Raw genomic sequence first — 15,966 nt, forward strand, 5'->3', positions numbered from 1 at the left:
TCTTTTCAATTTTGCTGTGAACCTAAAACTGCTCTTAAAAAGTAAGCAAGCAAAACTAACCGTGTTTAAACAAGAAAAAAAAAAAAAGTTGCCAAGGAAAAAGAGAGGAAATGAGTGTGAGCGTGGATGAGGGATAAAAAACAATAATAAAGGAGAGGGATCTTGCACTGGGCCTATGACAATGAACTGTCATGAAATGAATGTTTAGTTCAATGGTCACCTTCAACCCAAGAGAAAGAAAATGAGGTTGATGTATGTGCACCTGCTCTGTAATCACAAATATATCAGATACAACACCAGGTTATTAATTATATTTTGCCCCAGTATATACTCATTCTCATTCACTTGTTCACCACATTTTGAACATATCTCCTTATGACGAAGAAGTAACCTCATAAGACAAGCTGAAAGCTAGACTCTGAATGCAATTTTTCTACATCACATTCCCCATAGAGGGAATCTGTTTTATACTTCCTCACATCTTAGCATTTCTTTTTTTAACACTAAAAGCTTTCTCTGCGTGAATGCACTGGACTTGGAAGTGTAAGGAGGAATGTACCTTTCCTGCCTTCATTTCCCGACACTTGCTGCCGGCTGGTGGCGTTACCGCGCAATAACTAATATTTTTCGCCTCTCCTCCTGTCACCTGGAAGGAACAGCGGAGCACAGCTGTCGGACTCAGCTGCAGCTCGATGGTTCTTTTTCTTTTAATTGCCTCGCCGCGCAGCTTAAGGGATTTCATTAATAGCTCCCCAACCAGGGATTTATTCTTGCACTCCGCAGTGACAGCGTTGACTGGATCCCACGGAATTCTTAAGTCCAACTTTTCTGATCTTTTAGGAAACGCATTCCCGTGAACTTGCCAGCCTAGGGGACTCGACTCACAGTCAGTTCAGCACCACTGCTTCAAGGGTCCAAGGGGACAATCTCGGAGATGACCGAGACGACAAAGGCCTTTTTGATCCGAAGACTCGCCTAGTTCTCTCTCGCGCCCCCAGGAGGCGCAACCCGGTGGTGGGGAACTGCGCATGCGCGGTTTGACGGCCATTGCGCCGTCAACACTTCCGGTGGCCTCAGGTCTCCCGCTACAGCATGAAGATGGGGGAGGACGTCAGAGGAGCGCACAGCGAACGGCCACAGAAGCTAGTCCTCTGCGTTCTCTGCGGCCTGCCCGCGGCAGGAAAGTCAACTTTCGCGCGCGCCCTCAGACACTGGCTACAGCAGGAACTGGGTTGGGCGGTGGGAGTAGTCGCCTACGATGACGTCATGCCGGAAGCGGTCCTTGAGAAGGCAAGCGCAAGCCCATTGGTCAGTACGGAGGGGGCGGGGCGTAGGCCGGAGTTCAGTTAAGCTCAGTTGCTCACTCGGGTCCGACTCTTTGTGAATCCTTGGACGCCAGGCCTCCCTGTCCATCACCAACTCCCGGAGTTTACTCAGGCTCACGTCCATTGAGTTGGTGATGCCATCCAACCATCTCATCCTCTGTCGTCCCCTTCTCCCGTCTTCAGTAGGCAAGGAAAATGTATTATTGGAGGAGACCCTGATGCTGGAAAAGATTGAGGGCAGGAGAAGGGGACGACAGAGGATGAAATGGTTGGATGGCACCATAGGTGTACTGGATAATGCGTGGTGTGGGAGAAGGATCCCTGATGGAGGACAGATGGGGGTTCGAGGAAAGTGAGCTGGTTTGCACTGAATAAGTTGACTGTGAATATGACAGGTACAAACAGCCACCAGTATAGGGTTAGATTCTGAAGTTAGCGTGCAACGTGGAAATCTCCCATTGTCAGATACCCTCCTGAAAATCCTTTGGGAAGGTTGTTCTGAAAGGAGGGACAGACGCTGTCAAAAATTCCAACACAGCAAATTTAACAATCAGCCAGGAAAATCCAGGTTTTATGGGGCTTTAAGTTATGCAGTTTGAGGGAAACCCTTTTAAAGAAGAATACAAAATTACAAGTAACAAGGTACTTACTAGGGTGCCTCCTGTGAAAGTCCAGTCTGTACAAATGAAGAATTCTGCCTCTGAAGCTGGATCTTCATTCGTAATCGGAGTAAACCTGCCACTGCAAGAATGGGAAAAGATGTCAGTTTCTTAGTTGACCACCAGATGAAGTAATAGGCTTGTGTTTGGGTACCAAGCCATACTCAGCTTTAAGCCCTCAGATCACCCTCAGTGTGATGAGATGCATCCCTTTGAGAAGCATGTGAAAACAGAGACTTTTGAGGGAACAGTAGATTGATGGCACTCATCTCATGCTAACTCTAGAGAAAATACTCAGTGACATATTCTGAAAATTTTAAGTAGTTTTGTCGTTTGGTGCTGAATGTAGATGAGTTCACATAAATAAAATGCAAATATGGTGTGATTTCAGTCTGAGTATATTTGCAAAAATACATTTGGCATGTGAAAAATTTTGGACTTCACCAGCAAAGTTATATATTTCCCCATTCTTGGTTAATTGTGAGGTAAATATGGTATCAGTCTCGTAGTACCAGTGGATTTACTTTGGTAATAGTATTTCACCACTCTGGAGGAAGCTGGGACTTGTCGATAGAGATTGTATTTGCTGTGGTTTTCCCTGTTTTCTTACTGTATTTTTTCCACTTTCCCCCTACAAAGGCCCTGGGGCTCATCTTGTTACCATGATTAGGATATCTCACATTTTAGGAAGTGATGTGTTGCTGTTTTCTTTTCAGTGGATTTCACCGTTATATTGGGTTAGCCAAAAAATTCATTTGGGTTTTTCTGTAGGAGGGCACAGAAAAATCCAAACGAACTTTTTGGCCAAACCAATATTAGTTTTGTGTGCTGTAATCTCAGTGATGTTATGGGGTGTGGACAGACAGGAGAGGGATCCTCATCTCCCGTCCTTGTGTTTTCCCTCCAGCCTTGACCTCATAACTGAGTCAGTGCTCTCCAGAGCCCTTGAGCAGCAGCAAGATTACTTGTGTTTCCAAGCTATTTATTCTCTTCCCTTCAATCTGCTTACTCTATCTTTCCCTATCCCATTCCATTTCTATTGTTAGCCTGAGGTCCTTTCATCTGGACTCAGAGACTTTTCAGCTGATCCTCTTTCTGTCTGCACTTTTCTTATTTCAAGGGCACATGGGCATTGCTATATCTTAGCCAGACTGTTTTTATTTTGGCAGGATATTTATTTTGGTTCCTTCTTTCTCCTAGATGGTAACAGCTTTTCATTCTTTCATTTACTCACTTATTCAGTCATTTCATAAACACTTCTGGAGCATCTATTAGGTGTGAAACCCTCTGCTGAAGGCTGGGTATACAGCAGGCTATTGATCTAGCAGGGACATGGAGCTGCTTAAACAGTGTAAACCCTCTTAGAGTGGAGACTCAGTGTATACAGGTGTCGTGGTAGGCAAGGGAGGGTCTGCATGCCTTCTACATGGTTGAGTCTGAAAGGTGTTCACAGAGAGCTAATATCGCTGACTAGTTTTTCAGCAGACGGAATAGCATATGTGAAGACATGAGTATGGGAAAGCAAGCTGTGACTGCTGCTGCTAAGTCATTTCAGTCGTGTCCAACTCTGTGCGACCCCATAGACAGCAGCCCACCAGGCTCCTCTGTCCCTGGGATTCTCCAGGCAAGAACACTGGAGTGGGTTGCCATTTCCTTCTCCAATGCAGGAAAGTGAAAAGTGAAAGTGAAGTCGCTCAGTCGTGCCCGACTTAGCGACCCCATAGACTGCAGCCTTCCAGGCTCCTCCATCCATGGGATTTTCCAGGCAAGAGTACTGTGACTAGTGTTGTGACTAGAGACCTCCAAATGGTTCAGAAATTATCATATGGAGCAGGGGGGGTGTTGAGACATGACCACAGTACTGGCCAAAGCCTAATATAATTTTCAGTTCTCTGGTATTTTGCAGCCATCCCAGTGGAAATTGTTTCGCCAGGAACTGTTGAAGTTCCTTGAACACTTCTTGCTGGCTGTCATTAACGGGTGTCAGATGTCTGCCCCACCCAGCAAGACTGAAGCCATGTGGAAGGATTTTATAACCTGCTTGAAGGATCAAGATCTGATATCTTCTGCAGCTGTTGAGGCCCAGGCTCTCTACCCCTTAACGAAGACTGCTGTGTCTAGACCTCTGCTTTTGATTTTAGATGACAACTTTTATTATCAAAGTATGAGATATGAAGTCTATCAGCTGGCTCGGAAATGTAATTAACACATTTTTTTTTCTCACACACAAAGATATTTATTCATGTATCAAATTTACTAGTGCTGGGACTTCCCTAGTGATCCAGTGATTAAGACTTCACCTTCCAATGCAAAGGGTGAGAGTTTGATCCCTGGTCAGGGAGCTGATATCCCACTTGCCTTGTGGCCAATAAACCAAAACATAAAACAGAAGCCACACTGTCGAAAATTCAGTAAAGACTTTAAAAATGCTCTGCATCAAAAAAACAAAACGAAACACCAACGATCACTGTTTTTGGTGAGAACTTAAGTGGATTAGGAGGTTCATATGGATTTACTTCATTTTCAAAGCTACACGTGCAGTACTGCGAATGGTCTTTGCTTCTGCAGATGGGATAACTTATGTAAATACGTTTAGTTCACATTTTGGAAAAATACTTCCCGAGTAATTTTGTGGTTTTTGAATTGTTTTCAGATTCATTAGGCTTTTGCCAGCTGTTTTTAGATTGTGCTCTTGAGACCTGTCTACAGAGGAATGCCCAGAGACCACGACCACTGCCTGCCGAGACCATCCACCAGATGGGAAACAAAATAGAAAAGCCCAACCCTGAGAAAAATGCTTGGGAACACCACAGCCTCGCAGTTCAGAGTCCAGCATGTGCTTCAGAGGCCAGGTAGCCCCACTCAAAGGTGTCTTTTCACCAGGTGCCTCGCTGAGCCAGGCCCTGGGCTGCATACTTCTGTATCCATTTGATTGCTCTTCACACAAGCCTTGGAGAGAGATTATTTCTTCCCCTTTGTGTAGAAGAGAAAACCCAGTGAGGAAGTTTAGCTTGCCCAGAGTCACTGCGATTGTCAGCTACACCTGAGAGGTGAATCCAGGTTTGTTTGCAAATATGTCCTCTTGTTAAAGTTATACGGTTTCCCAGGGATCAGGGCAGAGAGTTCAGAGTAGGCTACCTCTCTGATACTCTTGTTGAAGTAGTGTAGTCTAGATTGCCCAAGTGTTCTTTCGTCAGTTTTTTTTAAAAACTTTTTATTTTTTTGGCTGTACCACGAGGCTTGTGGGATCTTAGTTCCATGAGCAGGGATCAAATCCACATCCTCTTCACTGGGAGCGCAAAGTCTTAACCACTGGACCACCAGGGAAGTCCCCCCAGTAGTTTTCTTATACAGAGAAAAGGAATGGAACTGAATCCTGGTTGTGCCTTAAATCTCACTCCGTTACACTGCTTGTGTAGGTGTGAGGCTTGTGGCTATGCTGTCTAATGCATTTGATTACTGAAATAGGTCTTGAGAGTTCTAGAGTTCTAGTTTACAACATTTGTGATAGAAATTTCACCGATGATGGAACTGTTCTGTATTTGTCCTCCCAGTATGGTAGCTGCTGCTGCTGCCAAGATACTTCAGCAGCTGCCAGCCACATGCAACTGACCATCAAGCACTAGGCATAAAACCAGTGCAACTTATGACCTGAATTTTATTTATTTGGCTGCCCTGGGTCATCTTTGCTGCATGTGGGCTCTCTGTCTAGTTGCAGAGAGTAGGGCTGCTCTCTAGTCACTGTGCATGGGATTCTCCTTTCGGTGGGTTCTCTTGCTATGGACCACAGGCTCTAGAGCACAGCCTAAGTAGCTGTGGCCACGGGCTCAGCTGCTCTGAGGCATGTGGGATCTTCCCAGATCAGGGATCCAACCCATATGTCCTGTATTGGCAGGTAGATTCATAAACACTGGACCACCAGGGAAACCCCGTGACCTGAATTTTAAATGTGATTTTGATCACTTTAAACTTAACTGGTTACATGTGGCCTGTGGGTGCTGCAGGAACAGCACAATTCTAGAGGTATGTCCCCCACGGTCCCTTAGTTCCCGCCTCACTGGTGTCCATATGCGATCAACAGTTTTTAAAAGGCTAATGTTTTAAACTCTGTACTCTGTATTCTCTTCCAATCATATAAATCTTTTTCTTAAACTCATTCTTCAAAATGTTTACTTCCCAAGATACAGTTTCCATGCATTTTGTAATACTCTAACATTCTAAAAACATTCAAAATTGGATTTAAGTATTGTTCATAGGGTTAATGAAATAAGCTACGGCTGAGATTTCTAATTTTAACTTCCCATAATATCTTGAAACTTTGAGCAGGCGAACACATAAGTGATCGATGGCTTGTGTTTCTGGAATACTGAAAATGTTTTCCTTCAGAAACAAATGGCTGGTTGAGATATTGAGATATCCCATGAGAGCAGCCTAAGGTTGTCATCACTGCTTTGGGGGCGAGTTCTTACTAGAAGTAGGAAGGAGTATGAGCTTTGCCAGTGCCAGGGCCAACCCGGAGCAGAATCTGCAGGTTTGTCTTGAGTCTTAAGAACGTGGTCCAGGGACTTCCCTGATGGTCCAGTGGCTAAGACTCTGTGCTCCCAAAGCAGGGAACCCAGATTCAACTCCTGGTCCAGAAACTAGATCCCACATGCCACAGCTAAAAAGATTCCACATTCCACAGCTAAGACCCTGTGCATCCAAATAAATAAATATATAATTTAAAAAAGAAAAAACCTAAACCAGGGAGGAAAAAACAAAAAAACAAAAAAACCCATGGTCTAAAATAGTCCCAGCATAGCTGTGAAGGGGTTGTCTAAAATCTGGTGGCCTTCTATCGGAAGTTGAAAGATGATATGACAAATATGCCTTTCCCAGGCTTCTGTGAAATACTACAGCTAACTGGTGGTTCAGCACTAAAGAATCCGCCTACAGTGCAGGGGCTGCAGGTTTCATCTCTGGGTCAGGAAGATCCCCTGGAGCAGGAATTAGCAACTGACTCCAGTATTCTTGCCTGGAGAATCCCATGGACAGAGGACCCTGGTGGGTTAGAGTCCATAGAGTCACAAAGAGTTGAACATGACAACTGAGCTCACATACACAGACACACACACACACAAATGAGTAGAAGCCAGGAAATAAAGACTAAGCATGCTTCTCTGGGGAATATAAAGTTGTAGGTGCCTAAAGTTCAGCACTTAATGAGAGAAAAGAGAGAATGTCTTTTCAAAGCTTATTAATAGGGGTCTTGGGAAATTAGTATTTTTTACAGGAGGGATTTTGGGGGGCTTCTTGAAATTCTACATTTGAATTTTGCAAGTAGAAGGTAGCTTCCAAATCACTTTGCTTTTCCCCTTCTGTTTAGGATTTTAGATATACCACTTTTACTCCTCTAGAATTCAGCTTAGTGCTCAAAAACACAAGTTCTTTTAAAAAACAGGTGTTTGATATAAGAATTTATTTAATCCTACCTCCTCTTACAGGCTGAAGCTGACTGATTTATTGATTACTGCTTTGGAAAACCCAATAAAACACGTGGAGGAGAACTTGGAACAAAAAGTAAGTCTTCCAGTTGAGATTTAGCATAAATGAGAAGGAACTTTCTCTCAGAAGAAGGATCTTCTGTAGGAAGAGCCTTTGGAGCTGAGTGTGAAGAATGTGTAACGTGTGGAAGATGATCTCTGTCCCTGCCCCAGCGTCTCACCAGCATCCAGCCCGATACCTGGGTGCAGTGGTGCTCTGGAGGCGGCCTGCGCTGCCTGCTCAAAGGCAGCTGTTACATTTTCAGAAATGGTGGAGCCTGCTGATGTTACATTGGTAGCATGAAGTGGGCATGGATGGGAATATTTATACCATTGTTATTGTCGTTCACTCACTCAGTCGTGTCTGACTCTTTGCGACCCCAGGGACTGCAGCACGCCAGGCTGCCCTGTCCTTCATCATCTCCCAGAGCTTGCCCAAACTCGTCCTTTTGAGTCAGTGATGCCATTCAGTCATCTCATCCTCTGTCGTCCCCTTCTCCTCCTGCCTTCAGTCTTTCCCAGCATCAGGGTCTTTTCCAATGAGTCACCTCCTCGAATCAGGTGACCCAAAGTATTGGAGCTTCAGCTTCAGTCCTTCCAATGAATATTCAGGGCTGATTTCCTTTAGGATTGACTAATTTGATCTCCTTGCAGTCCAAAGGACTCTCAAGCGTCTTCTCCAGCACCGTAGCTCAAAACCATCAATCCTTCAGTCCTTAGCCTTCTTTATGGTCCAACTCTCTTATCTATACACGACTACTGGAAAAACCATAGCTTTGACTAGATGAACCTTTGATGGAAAAGTAATGTCTATGTTTTTTAATATGCCATCTAGGTTTGTCATAGCTTTTCTCCCAAGGAGCAAGCATCTTTTAATTTCATGGCTGCAGTCACCATCTGCCAGTGATTTTGGAGCCCAAGAAAATAGTCTGTCACTGTTTCCATTGTTTCCCCATCTATTTGCCATGAAGTAATTGGGACCAGATGGCATGGTCTTAGTGTTTTGAATTGAGTTCTAAGCCAGCTTTTTCACTCTCTTCTCTCACCTTCATCAAGAGGCTCTTTAGTTCCTCTTCACTTTTTCCCATAAGGGTGGTGTCATCTGCATATCTGAGGTTATTGATATTTCTCCCTGCAATCTTGATTCCAGCTAGTACTTCATCTAGCCCAGCATTTCACTTGATGTACTCTGCATATAAGTTAAATAAGCAGGGTGACAAGATAGAGCCTTGATGTACTCCTTTCCCAATTTGGAACCAGTCTGTTGTTCCATGTCCAGTTCTAACTATTGCTTCTTGACCTGCATACAGATTTCTCAGGAGGCAGGTCAGGTGGTCTGGTATTCCCATCTCCTGAAGAATTTTCCACAGTTTGTTGTTATCGACACAGTCAAAGGCTTTATCATAGTCAATAAAGCAGGAGTAGATGTTTTTCTGGAATTCTCTTACTTTTTCTATGATCCAGTGGATGTTGGCAGTTTAATCCCAGGTTCCTCTGCCTTTTCTAAATCCATCTTGAACATCTGGGAGTTCTTAGTTTACATGCTGTAGAAGCCTAGCTTGGAGAATTTTTAGCTTTACTTTGCCAGCATGTGAAATGAGTGCAATTGTGTGGTAGTTTGAACATTCTTTGGCAGTGCCCTTTTTGGGGATTCGAATGAAAACTGACCTTTTTCAGGTCACAGCAGTCCTGTGACCACTGCTGAGTTTCCCAAATTTGCTGGCATATTGAGTGCAGCATTTCACCAGCATCATCTTTTAAGATTTGAAATAGGTCATCTGGAATTCCGTCACCCCCACTAGCTTTGCTTGTTGATGCTTCCTAAGGCCCACTTGACTCCTCACTCCAGGATGTCTGGCTTTAGGTGAGTGATCACACCATCGTGGTGATCTGAGTCATTAAGATCTTTTTTGTATAGTTCTTCTGTCTGTTCTTGCCACCTCTTAATATCTTCTGCTTTTGTTAGGTCCATACCTTTCCTGTCCTTTCTTGTTCCCATCTTTGCATGGTATGTTCCCTTGGTATCTCTAATTTTCTTGAATAGAGAATCTTTCCCATTCTAAATAGACAAACACTATAGATGCGTTTGTTTCTGTCTTCGAGAGCCTATTCTTAGACATTAACCAGCATACTGCCTACATGGAACCCAATTCACAACTTGATGTATTTCATTTAGACCCTCTCCTAGAGAAGAAAGGGGCTTCCCTGGTGGCTCAGATGTAAAGAATCTGCCTGCAATGCAGGAGACCTGGATTTGATCCCTGGGTTGGAAGATGCCCCTGGAGAAGGGAATGGCTACCCACTCCAGTATTCTTGGCTGGGAAATCCCATGGACAGAGGAGCCAGGCGAGCCACAGTCCATGGGGTGACAAAGAGTCGAACACGACTGAGCAAATAACACTTTCAGTAGAGAAGGATACCTGGAAGAGAAAAGCCACTTTTACTTTTCTTTCAGTGTCTTCACCTATGTATCACCTACACTTTGCTCATTTCTTTTGTACAACTAGGTAACTGTCCCAATAACAATGTCTTATTATCTAGGAAACAGACAGACTTATCGGTTCAACTAACATTCTTCATCAAGCTGATCAGACCCTCCGAAGAATTGTCTCTCAGACAATGAAGGAAGCCAAAGGTATGCTGAGTAGTTAAGACTCTATTCATTGAGACTATGCTCTACTACTACTCTTGTTCCCTGGACACGAGTACTTTACGTACTTTCATTTGTGACGTTTACATCATGTTTTCAGTTTAAATGTGCAACTCGATTGTGTTATACTTCTACCCCTGGAATCAGGCTTTCATCCATCCAGTAGGTTTTTATTGAGTGGCTACTCTGTACTAGGCTTTATTCTAGATATTGGAACGTTTGGAGGGAACAGAATGTCATAGTGAGGAGACACACACACAAAAGAAATATATGAATATATGCCAGCGCTCTGAAGAAAAAGAAAGTAGGGTAAGACAGTGTAGTGATGGGAGGATTTATTTTTAAAAGAGCAATCATGAAGACTTCTCAGAGGAAATGACATTTAAGCAAAGATGCGAATGAAAGGAAATAGCAAGCCATACTGATGCCCAGAGGATCTTTCCAAGTAGTGCCAAAAGCTACTTTATCTGTACCAGGTACAGCTGGTATATTCTAGAACACAGAAGAAGCCATTGAGTCTAGAGTGAAGTAAGGGATGGGGAGAGGTAGTCAGGCCCAGCTGGAAAATCGGCATGGCATCTGAACAAGCTCAGTGCACTGTCAGCCTGAACTTAGATGAAATGTGTGGTAATTACAGTTCTGGAAAATTATTCCTTTAGGTTTTGAATATCGAACTCTTTACTTTTACTTTTTGTAAATCACCCTTGATTTACAAAAAATAACAGCAGCTTAACATTTCTTGAACTCCTTTTATATGCCAAGAGCCTTATATATTATTTCTAGTCTTCAGAATCCTATCAAGGAAGTGTAGTTTTACAGATGGGGAAACGGAGGGTCTGAGAGGATACGTATATCTGCTCAAGGCTACACTGAACAGTGGCTATATACTTGGGCAACTTGGGGCTCAGAGATAAGTCTGATTCTAGTCTATGCTTTCTGTTATGCTCCCGCACATCCCCAACATTTATTATTAATCCCTTTAGAAAAACTTAGGACATTGGAAAAAGAAACAGTATACTAACCATATTATGTTTTTCAAACTTCTTTTTTTAACCCTGATCCATAACTCGATTTTAATACTGTAACCTAGTGTGTGTAGCCCCTTACGTGAACACACTCCTGCATAGAAACAAGTTTCACAAAATGCTCCCATGATTAATGAGCTCTACTGTAGTCTATTTGATTGCATCTTAGAAAAACACTGGTTGCAACATGCAACCCGGGTATGGGTTATAATACAAAGTTTGGAAAACAGCTGGAACAAAAATGGTCTCACGTGAGAAAGAAAACAAAAATAGTTGTAGTAGAAGTTTTCAGCCGTTTGCCTTTGTCTGTAAAATGAATTAGGACCATGACATCACTTCATGGCAGATAGAAGGGGAAAATGTGGAAGCAGTGACGGATTTTATTTTCTTGGGCTCCAAAATCACTGAAGATGGTGACTGCAGCCATGAAATTAAGACACTCCTTGGAAGGAAAGCTATGACAAATTTAGACAATGTATTAAAAAGCAGAGACATCACTTTGCTGACAAAGGTCCATATAGTCAAAACTATAGTTTTTCCAGTAGTCATGTATGGATATGATACTGCTGCTACTGCTAAGTCACTTCAGTCATGTCCGACTCTGTGCTACCCCATAGACAGCAGCCCACCAGGCTCCCCCGTCCTTGGGACTCTCCAGGCAAGAACACTGGAGTGGGTTGCCATTTCCTTCTCCAATGCATGAAAGTGAAAAGTGAAAGTGAAGTCGCTCAGTTGTGTCCGACCCTCAGCGACCCCACGGACTGCAGCCTTTCAGGCTCCTCTGTCCATGGGATTTTCCAGGATAGATATGATAGTTGGACCATAAAGAAGGCTGAGTGCCAAAGAACTGATGCTTTTGAACTGTGGTGTTGGAGAAGACTCTTGAGAGTCCCTTGGACTGCAAGGAGATCAAAGCAGTCCATCCTAAAGGAAATCAGTCCTGACTATCCATTGGAAGGACTGATGCTGAAACTCCAATCCTTTGGCCACATGATGCAAAGAACTAACTCCTTGAAAAGACCCTGATGCTTGGAAAGACTGAAGGCAGGAGAAGGGGGCAGCAGAAGATGAGATGGTTGGATGGCATCACGGACTCAATGGACATGAGTTTGAGCAAGCTCCAGGAGATAGTGAAGGACAAGGAAGCCCAGCATGCTATGATTCATGGGGTGGCAAAGAATTGGACATGACTTAGTGACTAAACAACAACATAAAATCAAGGGGGACTGGGGTTATACCCAAATTACTCTCAATTCTCTTCCAATCCATTAAAATGGGTTTTTCCCCCCCTCTTGGTGAAGGAGATGGCACTAGCTTCTAGAACTCTGCTTAAATAAAATTAAATAATTTGGTTCTCTTTCCATCAAGAAGTAAAAGGACAATCCACAAAATGGGAGAAAATATTTGCAAATCACATCTCATAAAGGACTTATACCCAAAATATATAAAGGACTCTCACAACTCAATAATAAAGACAAATAACCCTATTTTTTAAATGGGCAAAAAATCTGAGTAGAAATTTCTTTAGGGAAAATATACAAATGGCCAGTAACTGCATGGAAACACACCTGGCATTATTAGTTACCAGGGAAATACAGATCAAAACCACAGTGAGATACCACTGCACACTCACTAGGCCAGCTAGAATCTAAAAGTCCAGGTTTCAGTGAGGATATGGCGAACTCAGAATCCATGGACACCACTGGTGGCAGTGTAAAATGGTGCAGCTGCTTTGGAAAACAGCCTAGCAGCTCCTCAGAAGATTAAATGTAGTTACCATTGGACCTAGAAATGAAAACATATTCATATAAAAATCTGTACACAAGTGCTTGCTGCTGCTGCTGCTGCTGCTAAGTCGCTTCAGTCGTGTCTGACTCTGTGCGACCCCATAGACGGCAGCCCACCAGGCTTCCCCATCCCAGGGATTCTCCAGGCAAGAACACAAGTGCTTATAGCATCATTATTACTAACAGCCAAAAGGTAGAAGTAACCCAAACGTCCATCAGCTGACAAACATATGGATATGTCCATCTATCCATAAAATGGATTATTCAACCATAAAAAGCAAGAAAATACTACAACATGGATGAACCTTGAAAACAGTATGTAAAGTGCTAGAAGCCAGTCACAAAAGTCACATAGTGTGCGTCCAGTCATGTGAAATGTCCAGAATGGGGAAATCTGGAAACACGAGGTGGAATACTGGTTGCTTAGGGATTGAGGGCAGAGAGAGGGGCGATGGGGCAGGAGGGTGATGTTAGCTATCACAGATGATAAAAATGTTTTTTAAGATTGACTGTGATCATTGCTGCTTATATCTGTGAATATAATAAAACTACTGAATTGTAGTTTAAATGGTAAGCTGTAATGTTAATTTTACCTCCATAAAGCTGTTCAACAAAAAAAATCAGTTCTCAGTCACACCACCCACATGGTTAGTGGCTGCTGTACTGAAGGGCAGACGCAGAACATTTCCATCATTGTAGGAAACTATACTGGACAACTATTCTAGGCATATGAGCTTCAAACCCAACTGTCATTTTCTAGCTCTGCTCTTTGGCCTTCCTACCTGTTAATCCAATAAGATTGTAAGTCGACTTATTTTGTCAACAAAAAGCCTTTTCTGCTCACACGTTTCGTAGCAAGTTGTTTAAATGATTTGCTTGTATTGCATTAAGGTGACCTTTGTCTACATGTATATTATACCAGCTCAATTATTATTTGTAGAAGAATCTGAATGGTTTGTCTGAAGTAATCAAATTAATTTCCTAGTGTCATCAGTCCAGCTAAATTTAATCTACCCAAATAATTTTGAGTATCTTTATTTTAGATGAACAGATGTTTCCGTACAACTTGAAGCTTTTGGCAGAAGAACTTAACAAGCTCAAAGCAGAGTTTTTGGAAGACCTAAGACAAGGAAACAAAAAATACCTGTGCTTTCAACAAACCATTGACTTAGCAGATGTTATTTCTTTTTTCCATTATGAGAAAGATAACATTGTAAGGAAGTATTTTTCAAAGCAGCATTAAAACTTCTGAATCTCCAATCAAATATCTAATTTGGTTATGATTTTTCAAACTAATTAAAACAGTTATGTATTACTGGATGTGTTCTAGTCTAATAATGTGAATTGCCTAATGCAGAGTTCCAAAGAATAGCAAAGAGAGATAAGAAAGCCTTCCTCAGCAATCAATGCAAAAAAATAGGGCAAAACAACAGAATGGGAAGGACTAGAGATCTCTTCAAGAAAATTAGAGATACCAAGGGGACATTTCATGCAAAGATGGGCACAATAAAGGACAGAAATGGTATGGACATAACAGAAGCAGAAGATATTAAGAAAAGGTGGCAAGAATACACAAAAGTACTGTACAAAAAAGATCTTCATGACCCAGATAATCACGATGGTGTGATCACTCACCTAGAGCCAGACATCCTGGAATGTGATGTCAAGGGGGCCTTAGGAAGCATCACTACGAACAAAGCTAGTGGAGGTGATGGAATTCCAGTTGAGCTATTTCAAATCCTGAAAGATGACGCTGTGAAAGTGCTGCACTCAATATGCCAGCAAATTTGGAAAACTCAGCAGTGGCCACAGGACTGGAAAAGGTCAGTTTTCATTCCAATCCCAAAGAAAGGCAATGCCAAAGAATGCTCAAACTACTGCACAATTGCACTCATCTCACATGCTAGTAAAATAGTGCTTAAAATTCTCCAAGCCAGGTTTCAGCAATACGTGAGCTGTGAACTTCCAGATGTTCAAGCTCGTTTTAGAAAAGGCAGAGAAACCAGAGATCAAATTGCCAACATCCGCTGGATCATGGAAAAAGCAGGAGTTCCAGAAAAACATCTATTTCTGCTTTATTAACTATGCCAAAGCCTTTGACTGTGTGGATCACAATAAACTGTGGAAAATTCTGAAAGAGATGGGCATACCAGACCACCTGACCTGCCTCTTGACCTGTATGCAGGTCAGGAAGCAACAGTTAGAACTGGACATGGAACAGACTGGTTCCAAATAGGAAAAGGAGCGTCAAGGCTGTATATTGTCACCCTGCTTTTTTAACTTCTATACAGAGTACATCATGAGAAATGCTGGGCTGGAGGAAGCACAAGCTGGAATCAAGTTTGCTGGGAGAAATATCAATAACCTCAGATATGCAGATGACACCATGCTTATGGTAGAAAGTGAAGAACTAAAGAGCCTCTTGATGAAAGTGAAAGAGGAGAGTGAAAAAGTTGGCTTAAAGCTCAACAGTCAGAAAACTAAGATCATGGCATCCAGTCCCATCACTTCATGGCAAATAGATGGGGAAACAGTGGAAACAGTGTCAGACTTTATTTTGGGGGGGCTCCAAAATCACTGCAGATGGTGACTGCAGCCATGAAATTAAAAGATGCTTACTCCTTGGAAGGAAAGTTATGACCAACCTAGACAGCATATTAAAAAGCAGAGACATTACTTTGTCAACAAAGGTCCGTCTAGTCAAGGCTATTGTTTTTCCAGTGGTCATGTATGGATGTGAGAGTTGGACTATGAAGAAAGCTGAGTGCCGAAGAATTGATGCTTTTGAATTGTGGTGTTGGAGAAGACTCTTCAGAGTCCCTTCGATTGCAAGGAGATCCAACCAGTCCATCCTAAAGATCAGTCCTGGGTGTTCATTGGAAGGACTGATGTTGAAGCTGAAGCTCCAATACTTTGGTCACCTGATGTGAAGAGCTGACTCATTTGAAAAGACCCTAATGCTGGGAAAGATTGAGGGCAGGAGGAGAAGGGGACGACA

At 42.7% G+C, this 15,966-nt stretch overlaps 2 protein-coding genes across 4 annotated transcripts in view; one reads left to right on the forward strand and one right to left on the reverse strand.

Moving 5' to 3' along the window:
• Positions 1–15,966, reverse strand: part of LOC109553137 (ATPase PAAT-like) — a 55,077-nt gene that overhangs the window by 33,737 nt on the left and 5,374 nt on the right. Inside the window, exon 2 of one of the 2 annotated variants that reach the window (XM_070781045.1) lies at positions 1,976–2,066. In XM_070781045.1, the coding sequence (XP_070637146.1) occupies positions 1,976–2,043 (68 nt within the window). In that variant the 5' untranslated portion in view covers positions 2,044–2,066. Of the gene's footprint in view, positions 1–1,975; positions 3,896–15,966 lie in introns of those variants that run through there. The other variant, XM_070781044.1, reaches the window with a different exon arrangement.
• On the forward strand, positions 657–14,233 carry PSTK (phosphoseryl-tRNA kinase). Of its 2 annotated transcripts, none has more exons than XM_019988628.2 (6): positions 657–1,308; positions 3,891–4,182; positions 4,638–4,836; positions 7,468–7,543; positions 10,048–10,141; positions 14,012–14,233. In XM_019988628.2, exons 1-6 carry the CDS (start codon positions 1,093–1,095, stop codon positions 14,209–14,211), a joined length of 1,077 nt encoding a protein of 358 aa, XP_019844187.2. In that variant the 5' UTR covers positions 657–1,092; the 3' UTR covers positions 14,212–14,233. The 2 variants fall into 2 exon arrangements, with proteins under 2 accessions (XP_019844187.2, XP_019844188.2); XM_019988629.2 differs by having other exon boundaries at positions 657–1,290.

Source organism: Bos indicus, chromosome 26 (assembly GCF_029378745.1).
Source record: "Bos indicus isolate NIAB-ARS_2022 breed Sahiwal x Tharparkar chromosome 26, NIAB-ARS_B.indTharparkar_mat_pri_1.0, whole genome shotgun sequence".
Classification (NCBI taxonomy): domain Eukaryota; kingdom Metazoa; phylum Chordata; class Mammalia; order Artiodactyla; family Bovidae; genus Bos; species Bos indicus.